Consider the following 12,426-nt stretch of genomic DNA (forward strand, 5'->3'; position numbering starts at 1 on the left):
TGGAGGACCAAGGTTCGAGACCCTGAGGTCACCAGCTTGAGCGTGGGCCTATCTTGTTTGAGCAAGGCTCACCAGCTTGGACCCAAGGTCGCTGGCTCGAGCAAGGGGTTATTCAGTCTGCTGAAGGTCACCCGCAGTCAAGGCACATATGAGAAAGCAACCAATGAACAACTAAGGTGCTGCAAGGAAGAATTGATACTTCTCTCTTTCTGTCTGTCTGTACCTATCTGTCCCTCTCACAAAAAAAGAAAAGAAAAGAAAGAAAAAAAAGGAGCCAGATTTTTTATTCTCAGTAAAAAAGTTATAAATTATAAAAAGTGTTTAAGGAAAACTGGAATAAATGAGGATGTTAGGTTAGTATTGGAGGTATTGGAATAAGATCATGGTTTTCAAAATAAGTAGAAGAAGACATAAATATTACATGTGTATGTATGATAGATATGCTTCCTAATGGTTCCTACTGAAAGTAGCTAGGTGCAATGACACTTCTAAATATTAATCTTTATATATAAAACTTCATTAGAAGAGAGTATATTCCAGGACTGGGGCAGGAAAAGTATAAAACAAGTCTCACACATAGTTTTCGGCCAGAAAGTAGGAATAACTTAAATAATTAAGTGGTGGTATTTAAAGGACACAAAAATCAGATTAAAAGAGCTTTCACTGGCCAAATCTAAAACAATTTTAATATTAAAATGAATAACAACACTAATAGTTTAGAATCATTTTGAGACCACACTGATACACATTTTAAAATAAATCCTTTGAAAGTATGACAAGAACCAGGTTTTTTCTCCAGTTATAAAATACCTCTTACCAAAAGTATGTAATAATCACAAAGAGATAAAGAGTAACTTTCTAATCAAATCATTATGTAATGTAAGAAAGATAGACCTCAGTAATGCCTGCCTTCAATATTCACACCATTATAGATTCCATTTCTCTAGAGTGTGGAATGGGCTAGTGAAATTGATCCTAACATATGGAATATCTCAGAAGTGACCAGCTATCAGTCCTGGCCGATTGGCTCAGTGGTAGTTTGGCTCAGTGGTAGAGCGTTGGCCTGGCATGCAGGAGTCCTGGGTTTGATTCCTGGCCAGGGAACACAGGAGAAGCACCCATCTGCTTCTCCACCCCTCCCCATCTTCTTTCTCTCTGTCTCTCTCTTCCCCTCCTGCAGCCAGGGCTCCATTGGAATAAAGTTGGCCGGGGCGCTGAGAATGGCTCCATGGCCTCTGCCTCAGGTGCTAGAATGGCTCTGGTTGCAACAGAGCAATGCCCCAGATGAGCAGAGCATCACCCCCTGGTGGGCACGCCAGGTGGATCCCGGTCAGGCGCATGCGGGAGTCTGTCTGACTGCCTCCCCATTTCTAACTTCAGAAAAATACACACACACACACACACACACACACACACACACACACACACACACACAAGAAGTGACCAGCTATCAATTCCAAGATGACTACCCCAGAATTTGCCTGGAAGTGCATCCCCCCAACAGGTAATTTGCAGTCAGACAACATTCCTGATTGCCATCTTGACTCTAAGTCCAGGAGAAACTGAAGCAGAGACACCCAGCTAAGCTGAGCCTAATGCATGACTCACATAAGGCAAGGGATTATACGTATTTACAGTTTTAAGCCTCCTGGGGTAATTTGCTAAATAGTAGTAGATAATAACATTTTTACACCTGGTAGTAAGGTACTGCCATAACAAATACTAAAATGTGAGAATGGTTTTGCAGTCAGCCAGAAGGCTTTGAGGGGAATATCACACTATTTATTTAGTGTTGGATTTGGAATGTCCTGCAGTCATGGACTTGCAGGAAAGTAAGAACACTGTGTTGGAAACTAGAGGAAGATAGATCATTATTATGTATTGACAGAAAATTTAGCAAAACTGTTGTCTGCATTTATTGAACAACAGAAAATGGACCTAGTGACTTTTAAATAAAAAAGATCTAGGTCTTGTGGGTTTTAAAGATTCCTGGTCTTTCCAAATGGTAAAGGATGGTAAAATTAAGAAATGGTTTCTAAGCATAGATTAAAACCAAGGCACACAAGAATGTATGGTCAACAGATAAAGCCATGGTAGTGACTGTAAAATCTTTTGTTAAAATCTTAGAAAGATCAAGGATGGCCTATTTACTCACCATTTAGTGAGTCAAATTCTCTTTTAAGAGATTAATGCTACGTGTGCTTCAAAAACCGTCTCCACCATACAGTAACGATCCTAATTCAGGTAAAGATTTTGTCACTCAGGAATCTCTGTTAGGTCTAAGGTAGAGAAGGATTTATATTTAAGGGATTTGTTGACTTAGTTAACAACAACAACAACAAAAGAAACAACCTCACAGGAGGATTTCTATACTACCTATAAAGTTCTGATAAAATTCTATGTGTAAAAGCATCATAAGCATGGACCACAGGATGAAAGAAAAACATTGTTTAGTGAAGGGAGGCCTTTAGACTCATTACATTCTATGGGCAGGAAGTTAAATAAGAGAACTGCTTGGTTGCAAGTATATGCTATATGTAATAAAAAAGAAAGGATGCTTCAGAAGGTAGTACCAAGAGCCCAGAACCCTGGACAACTATTCCCAGAACTTGAACCTAATCAAAGAGCATTCAACATTTATCAACTAGATTTCAGAAATGTGATGGACCATTAACTCCTTTAATGCTGTTCATGTCCCCTCTTTTTGAACAGAAATGTCTAAAGAAATTATCTCTTGCATATTTCACCATTGTAGGCTGTGTGTGCGTGTGTGTGTGTGTGTGTGTGACAGCCTAAATAATTGGTCTGTTTACTATCACAAGTCTAGAGATTAAGAGAAATTAATTCAAGAAACCTCAATTGCACCTTGATTTAGATGGTTTCTGGACTTTGAACTTATACAATAATGGGATATAAGTGTGGCCATCTTAGAAAAGGGCTATATAATTTCATGACAGAGAAGTCTGAGTACTTGTGGGCAGAGGGTGGGCTTTGGTACACAGACTATAAGAGAATCCTTAATGATCCCAGGTTCTGTGTATTCATGGTTCTGTGTAAACTTATTCCCTGAATGTGGGCTGAACTTACTTTTAACAGTCAGAATACAAAAGAAGAAATGGGATGTCACTTTCAAGATTAGGTTATAAATAGATTGTGGTTTTGATCAAAGATATTTTGTCTCTATCGCTTTTAGATACATGAAGAAAGCCAGCTACCATGTGGGGTAGTCCTTCAGAGAGGTCCATGAAGCAAGGGACTACATGGAAGAAAATTTCTGCTTCCTTGTAATTAAGTCTTTAGACCAGACCATAGCCTCAGCTAATGGCTTGGCTGCAAACTTTGCAAGACTTTGAGCCAGAGATGCCCAGTGAAGCCAATCCTGGATACCAATAATCCTGTGAGAAATAAATCCTTATTGTTTTACATGGTTAAGTTTTGTGTTAGTTTTTATACAGCCATTGGTAACTAATACAAAAACTATATTAAGTAATAAAAATGAACACCATTAATAGTGGGAAAAACCCAAATCATGTTTCACCTGATAAGATACAAAATAAATACTGCATTTCCTTTGTCATGTATCAAACAAAATTGCAGAATTAATACATGAGGAAACATCAGAAAAACTTAACATGAGGAACATTCTTTAAAAAAGAAGTGGCATCCCTGGCCATTTGGTTCAATGTTAAAGCATCTGCCTGTTGTGTAGAAGTCCTGGGTTAGATTCCTGGTCAGGGCACACAGGAGAAGCAACCATCTGCTTCTCCATCTTTCCTCCTTCCCTCTCTTTCTCTTCTCTCCCTCTCTTCTCCTCTTGAAGTCATGGATCAAATAGTTTGAGCAAGTTGGCCCTGGGTGTTGTGGATGGCTCCGTGGCCTCACATGGCCTCGCCTAAAGCGCTAAAATACCTCGGTTGCCACGCAATAGAGCAGCAGCACCAGATAGGCAGAGCATTGGTAGGCGGCTTGCTGGGTGGATCACCATCAGGAGCATGCAGGAATCTATCTCTGCTTCCCTGCCTCTCAGTTATTTTTTTTTAAAAAAAGGCCAGAAATTTTTAAAACTGTTAGAGTTATAGAAGTCAATAAAAGATATGGAACTATACCAGACAAAAGGAAACCAATACGTTATTTTAAACTTGAACAATTTGTTGTATAAGACATTACTGAAGCATTTGATGAAACCTGAATGGGGTGTAAGGATTAAACTGCAACAGTGCATTAAAATTAATTTTCTGACTTTAAGGATTATATTTAGATTATACAAGGAAAATGTATTTATTTGTAGAAAACAGCCAATATTCTGGTCTCTCACCTCCTGACAAAGACTCTGGTTATGGGACACACAGAAATCAATGATAGGTTAACCTGTTCCTACTACACTACTTGAGCTGCTTTCTGTGATCATGGTTGACTCACAGGATAAGAGAAAAGATATGCTTTGCTTTGTTTACCTATGGCACTTCTGTAAAAGCAAGAAAATGTGAATATTTATATACGTTTTTGGATAATAATAATAATAATACAAATTAATGCTAAGTCTAGTCACAGTCTTCCTGTTCCCTTCCTAGAATTGGACTATTTAAGTATGACCATATAAGAAATATTCTGTTTAATAACCTACTCCAATTTCTACCAAAATTTTCACCTTAGCATTTGTCCTCAAACTTCATGTAAAGCAAAATAAAATTTGTGTTAAGAAAACAAGGGAACAGCCCTGGTCAGATAACTCAGTTGTGTAGAGAATCATCCCAATACATCAAGGTTTTGAGTACAAAACCCAGTTAGGACACATTCAATAATCAACAAATGAATGCATGAATAAGTGTAGGCAAAAACTGATGTTTTTCTCTCTCTCCCTTTTTCTCTCTCTCTCCAATCAATAAATAAAAGTTTTTTAAAAAAGCAATCAAAGAATGCATGTTAATAGTTTTATGTTGTTGGGTTTTTTTGTTTGTTTTTTAAGCCAGCAGTGAAATTTCTTTAGGTATACCTTGCTTTATTGAAAGTTATTTTTTTACATCAGTGGATAAGACATATTTATTCTTCAGATTTTTTTATGATTGGATAACCCATTCTCAAATTAATATAGTAAATATAATATGTATTCCAAAAAAACCCAGCTCAACTGAGATAAAAAAACTAAATTTAACCCCTTCAAAAACATTTTAAAATCACTAACTCAAAAATAAAAGTTATAATTAATTGCAATTAATTTCATTTTAAAGACCCTGGGACTGGTTCCTACTTTCTTGATACACAGGGATGAAATTTTCATATAAAAATAAAAATCAAATAGTAAATAACACTCCATGAACTTATTATAATAATTAAATAAAATAGAAAATAGAAATCTCTAGTTCGATCTTCTGGCCCTTAACTGTTGCTCAGAAAAAGGTAGGTCTTATTATATAAATTATGATTCAGAATTGACATCTACAAAATGTGTCATCAAGACCTGGTAACCAATAACCCAATAAGCTGCTTCAAAATGGCTTAGCTTAGGCAGAGGAAGATACTACAAGTATGAATATGAATTTAAAGATGTTAAACCTGTCAGCACCCTAGGAAAAATAACTTAAATTGCATACTCTAGTGATGTACAATTACCAGATATGGAAGAGGGCACATTACTGTAATTCATTGTTATTCTAGTGATCTTAAAGAATTAAGACCATGTTCATAAGGACCAAATTTGTCTCCAAGGAGTAACACTGAGTTGGGGAATATCAGGATCATTAAATAATTTCCTTAGGTCAGAATAAAAGCACTTTAACTATAAATGTCACTTCCATGGCATATTGGATGTCGCATAAGTTAGTAAAGTGACCTTTCTCTCAAACAATTCATAGATTCACTAGAATTTTCTTCAGCTTTCAAGAACTAAATATATTCCATTGTCATACATGTCTTAAATGTTGATTTCCCTCTGAAATCTTTGCATACCCTACTCACCGCTACCTCCCTTTTGTACAGTTATGTTTTTTATAATTTTCACTTTAGTTAATCTTCATTAAAGGTTAATTGTTCTTCATGTTTTCAGTTGTACAATCCATTATTGCTAAAAAGACATTTGTCTTATAAACTTTATTTTGATGTTCCAATATTGTTGATATTTTATATTACAAAATAAGCTATTTCATTATATCTATTTTTAGACTGTTTAATTCTTCTCTTTCGTTAAAATTGAAAACATTCTAGGCCTGGCCGGCTAGCTCACCAGTAGAGCGTCGGCCTCACGTGTGGAAGTCCTGGGTTCAGTTCCCGGCCAGGGCACACAGGAGAAATGCGCATTTGCTTCTCTACCCTTCTCCCTCTACTTTCTGTCTCTCTTTTCCCCTCCCACAGCCAAAGCTCCATTGGAGCAGAGTTGACCTGAGCTGAGGATGGCTCCATGGCAGCCGCCTCAGGTGCTAGAATGGCTCTAGCTGCAAGGAACCAACATCCCAGATGGGCAGAGCATCGCCCCCTGGTGGGCATGCCAGTTGGATCCCGGTCCGGTGCATGCGGACATCTGACTGCATCCCTGTTTCTAACTTCGGAAAAATAAAAGAAAAAATTAAAAAAATAAAAACTTAAAGTGTTTATTTAATTAATTATAAGTGAATAAACAACTAATTTGTCTTTATTTTCAGTGATTTTTAGAAACAGACACGTTAAAGCAGTGTTGAAAAATACTGCATTAAAGTATTTTTTTTTTCTTTTCTTTTTTTTTTTTGCGTATTTTTCTGAAGCTGGAAACAGGGAGAGACAGTCAGATAGACTCCCGCATGCGCCCGACCGGGATCCACCCCGCAAGTCCACCAGGGGCGACGCTCTGCCCACCAGGGGGCGTCACTCTGCCAGGACCAGAGCCACTCTAGCACATGGGGCAGAGGCCAAGGAGCCATCCCCAGCATCCGGGCCATCTTTGCTCCAATGGAGCCTTGGCTGCGGGAGGGAAAGAGAGAGACAGATAGGAAGGAGGGGGGGTGGAGAAGCAAATGGGCGCTTCTCCTATGTGCCCTGGCCAGGAATCAAACCCGGGTCTCCAGCACTCCAGGCTGACGCTCTACCGCTGAGCCAACCAGCCAGGGCTAAAGTATTATGTTTTAAAACTATATAAAATCAATAGTTTCACCAATCATTTGTATTTGAATAGAATATATTAAAGCTAGTCATTGTAGTCTCATGCCAAAATATTCCCACAAAATATAAAAAATTGTTTTTAAAGTGACTGAGAAAGAATTCACCACTTTTGATAGAGTAATTATTCTTTGTGATTTCTTGTTTTCTTTTTGAAATTTAATTTCAAAATGTAACACTGATAACAATAACACATAAATTTTAGGTGAGCATCTTCATAGCATTTGAACTGGTGATTGTGTTGTGTGTCTATCACCCAAAGTCAAATCATTTTCTATCACCCTATATTAAATACAGATATTTAAAATTGACTGTGATTTGCTGAAACAATAGCTATACTGCCCAATATACTATGGTGAGCTCCATCTGGTCTTGACCAAATATTATTTTGAAATTCTAAGGGAAATCATACAAAGGCAAGAATTGACTAGATGGGGTTTGGGGAAAGATAATAAAGAAAAGAATAATTGTTAAACAAAGTGACTTAGAGCAGTGAAGCATGTCTATATGGTAAGAGGGTGTGCTTGGCAATGGAGTTTACTGCTCTAGGAATATCAGTATGATGCCTGCTTGGATGCAAGTTGGGTTTGATTAGTTCCAGGTTGGCCATGTAAAAGCAAAAACAACAAATATTGCAAATATAACTGGCTCTGCTGTGTTTTTTGTTATATGCATGTAGGCGAGATTGTGGGAAAAGGCAAAGTTGGTGCTTGGTAAATATTCATTTTTTAAAATTTAATTTGCATGTGGTATTTATACTGTTTAGTATTTCTTTGAAAAGAGTACATTATGCAGATGCAGTATATTTTTCCATAGATCATTCTGCTACATCACAGCAGCCCAGAATACCATGTCTCACTCAAGAGTGTACAAAAACTATTTTGTTCTCTCACCTATCACTTGCCTGATTTTCAGGTTTGTTTCCTCAGGCACTAGAGTGACCCCTTTATTTAAGGGCTCAGATTCTGCAGCTACTCGGAACAACAAAAGACTTAATCGTTTATAAGGGAATTTTTTAATACAGCAAAGGGGTGTGAATTTTTGTTTTAAGGATGTAATTTGGGTAATAAAGTGTCATTAAAGTTCATGAATTCATATAAATATCTCCAATTTTTATGAAGTCAGCGCTAGGCTAAAACGTTTATTACTGAAAAGCATTGTATTCTTAAAGGCCATACTATTTCTCAAAATACAACATTTATTTTTCTCCCCCCACCCCGAAAAATCAGAGCACAATTTTCTAAAATTATTCTTCGCCATTTTCAGGGTCTACTTTTCTAAGAAGACATCTTCCAGTTGTGTAACTAACTCTCTAGCAACCATAGAGGGCGCCATAAAGAGGCAGCTGAGAAAACGTAGCAGAAACTGAGTCGTCATACATGCAGCCTCGGGCATGCTCACAAATATAAGTGAACTACTCTGAGCTAATTTCTCAGGTCAAGGAAGGAATATAGTCTTTGAAAGCTTAGTGAGGTGACAGACACAATTTCAAGTGCATATATGGTCAATCCATGTGACAACTCTTATAACCTGTAACCTGCTTCTGCCCGCAGAGTACTCTGCAACTTCTTTGTGCGTCTAATATGGCTGTTAAAGCAGCAGAAGCCCCCTGAGGAAGTCAGATGTAGGAAATACTAACAATGTCTCACACAGGAGTTTCAAGTTGTGATTTGGAAGTGATGAGTAACTTTATCTTACAAGTATGCTAGAAACTGAAATTCACTTTTTTAAAAAAGAGGGATTTTAAATGGTGCTTGAGAAATAAACATTATAATTTAAAATTGTTATTAAAGCTGGAATTGTTAACTCATCGAGCTTGGAATAGATATGAAAGATTTTGTAAAATTTGGTTATTGTTGAAATGTAAATTTTATATTATTATTATTGAGAATGATAATGATACTATACTTAATTATAAGATTATTCTAATGATGACTGATTAATGGTATTTTGTTTCCTAGAGTGATGGCTTAACTACTATGGGTGACCTATACCCACAAGGAAAACTAATCATCCTTCTGGAATCTCCATTGAAGCCACAAAGATGCAATTCTTTCCCCCTTTCTGCACTGCTTTCAGGCTCAGGTGTGATACATGTTTTGGATAATTTACTTTTAGCCAAGAATTACTATCGGGTATTTGGTGAGAGTGGTGGCTACCTCCAGCAATGTTGGTGTCTGGAATTGTAATGCCAATATCAGTACAAAGTGAATTTTGTACTAAAAGTACAAAGGAATTTTGTAAGTTAAGAAAAATGTAAATATTGGAAAAAGTGAAGAATATAATATATCCTAGGTATTTCTGTATCTATTTATATATTTTGAATGAAGTAAAAAAAAACTTAAATAGAAAGTTGAAAAAAATAAATGAAAATAATTGTATCCTCTGCAGTGGAAGACCAATCTTCTGGGTTACAAGTAAGATGCTTACATCAGCCTGCAGAAAATAAGTGTGAAAAAGTTTTGTAGCAACTGATAAAATTCTGGTTTGTTTACTCACCCACAGGAGACATTTCTGGGACACTAGCAACATATGGTCCATCCAAAAACTTTGGCTCATTATCGTTAATATCCTGTACTTTGATGATGAACTCTGATTCAGGTTCCAGGGGCTTCCTGGTTTCTATGTCCACAGCCTGAGCACGAAGTGTGTAGAAAGGTTTCTCTTCTCTGTCCAGGCTCCTTATTGCGTGAATGTCCCCTGTAGTTTCATCAATAGTAAAAACGGTGCCAGCGCCATCTCCTGAGAGGGTGTATTTAACAGTGCCCTCTCCCTTGTCTAAGTCAGAATGGAGCTTTAAGGGGAGAGAGAAAGGCGGGAGAGAGAGGAGAGAGAAAAAGAGAATGAAAACCATTAAAAGGATTGTTCTAGGTTAAAAAGCCGTAATTGCAGTACACTTCTTTTTTTTTTTTTTTAATCAGGAAAGTTAAAAATCATATGATTCTTTTTTCACTGTTTGTTTTTATTCACCAACTTTTTTTATTATAAACATTTTAAATACACACAAAAAAAGAAAGTTTGAATGATTTATGGCAAACACATGCCTATCACAAACATTCGACCATTCACATTTTAATCTACTTGACTTATCAGAGAGATGGATGGCATATCTGTTCTTCATTTCAACTGTCAATCTATTTTATGTGTCAATACATTGTAGTGATCAGAAGCATAGCCCCAAATACAGAAGCATGCATAAAGACAACTATTTTGAACATATATACCTATTTACTTCTATACTTTTGAGGATAAAATTTTTATAACACATGCATAAAAATGAAGTGTATCCATTGTTTAATTTAAAGTAATTCTAATTACAATAAATTTGCTCAAAAGTACCAAATCATAAGTCCTCCAAATATTCTAAAGATAGAAATCAAAGACCTGAAATTTGTGGGAGATAAGGTAGAGGTACTCAGAGAATACTGAGCCTTTTCATTGTAAAGGAGAGGAGAGATTTGGTAGACCAGGGCAACTTTGTTATATATGGTACAGTTATCTCATTTTAACAGACTGGTTTTCAATGAATAGTTCGATATTACTCATCCAAATGATGGATAGTATCACTGATTATCCTTTTCAATTCACAGACAAATGGCATGTCCTAACATATTTTATAAATTTGCAATCTTAAAGAAAAGTTTTGGACTTGTTAATTTTTTTTGAAGTTTAACACATACATAATTCACTATTATAGCATGAAATGGTATACACATAAACAGCATAATGAAGAGGAACAAAGAGAAGAGAAATTATCATCGTGATACTGCAGTTCAGGTTTTTCAAATGGGTATCCAAGAATTAATGAGAGATAGACCTACTCTTGGAGATCAGTAAATTATTCAAATAAGTAGATAGGTTTACAATAAATTATATAAATATTACCTTTTATGCTATTCTTTAATAATATGTATACTAATAAATGTATTTCATAAATATATAAATTGAGAGTTTATATAAATTTGTATTCTTATAAATATGTCTTATTTTTTATTCAGTTGTTTGGAAATGTTTTAAACTATTTTCACTCATTTGGGTACAACATTTGATTTCAATGTCTAAGTGTTTGTATTTAAAAGCTCCTTTCAATCAACAGACCAGTCAAAGGAAAAGTGGTAAACTTTTAAAGTGCTCATCAGCATTTGAACTGGGCTTTAAAATTTGCAGACAAGCATAGCTCTTTTGCAAAATTTGGGGTATAAATGAGTTCTGCTTAATGTTTCAACATGAAAAAAAGCTTTGAAAATATTTTAAGTTACATGAATGTCTTTTTACATATAAACTTTCTGTATTAGTATTAGTAATATCAAAAAATATAAACTCAACTGTGGCTACATCTTTGCCCTTAAACTCCGCATTCTGGGTTAGGTTCAGTAAGATAAAATTATACTTCAAATTTATGTTATTAAAATAAATGTATTCATTTTGTATGTTTGTAATGTTTGTATTGATTTCAAAATTTGTTCTTTAAAAGTTTCTGTCTACTTTATTCAAGTCTAAGAAAAATGCAGTAAGTGATAGGAGGAAGACCCCCTCCCATCTTTATAAACTGCTATGAGGCATAGGAAGTTTCAAGCGTAAAATCAAGCTGTAGATAAATCTTCTTAGAGCTTAGGAATTTCAAATTACAAATTTCAGCTATACTATTAAAGATATTCAATGCACTGGGTATTGCTTTTGCTTTCAAATTTATCTAAAGATACGAGACAGGGAACAGCTCAATGCAAAAGCAATGACTTTATAAACTGGATCCATTTTGCCAACGGCTCAGAAAAATATGTGGTAATATTGTGGTAACCAAGTGAAAATTCTAAATAGGATTTTTACAATGTGATCCAAGTAGTTACCAAAAAAAACTTCACTTAGCTAAAATCAGAACTGTTTTCTTTTCAAAGTGATGTAATAAAAAAGCAGATATGTTTTCAGCTCTATCCAAAATCCAAATTGAATTCAATTCTTGCTACTCCTTCCTCTTCTACCTACTTGTTCTCATTTAAATCTGAGGTTTGTAGAGATTAAGCTTCAAAAATATATAAAAATATGTTAAAATTTGAACTGAAATGAACTTAATTAATGTAAAACATTTGAGAATATTAGAATTTTTATAGTGGCTCACTGAAGGATAATACCTTAAAGGAGATCACATCAGTAACCAGCATTGAAAAGCAACAGTCAGAATTAGTTATTCGGTGTTGATTAAGTCGAACTCATGGGAGACTAGCTTAAACTATACATGTTTTACCTACAATCAATTCTAATATTAAGTAAATGAGTCTGACCTGATGTTAGGTATTGTGGAAT

At 35.6% G+C, this 12,426-nt stretch overlaps 1 protein-coding gene across 3 annotated transcripts in view; it reads right to left on the reverse strand.

The window, feature by feature from the left end:
* The window catches only part of CDH12 (cadherin 12), a 978,939-nt gene that overhangs the window by 145,888 nt on the left and 820,625 nt on the right, over positions 1 to 12,426 (reverse strand). For all 3 annotated transcript variants that reach the window (XM_066244110.1, XM_066244099.1, XM_066244105.1), the window contains exon 5: positions 9,625 to 9,919. In XM_066244110.1, the coding sequence (XP_066100207.1) occupies positions 9,625 to 9,919 (295 nt within the window). The remainder of the gene's footprint in view (positions 1 to 9,624; positions 9,920 to 12,426) is intronic.

Source organism: Saccopteryx bilineata, chromosome 1 (genome assembly GCF_036850765.1).
Source record: "Saccopteryx bilineata isolate mSacBil1 chromosome 1, mSacBil1_pri_phased_curated, whole genome shotgun sequence".
Classification (NCBI taxonomy): domain Eukaryota; kingdom Metazoa; phylum Chordata; class Mammalia; order Chiroptera; family Emballonuridae; genus Saccopteryx; species Saccopteryx bilineata.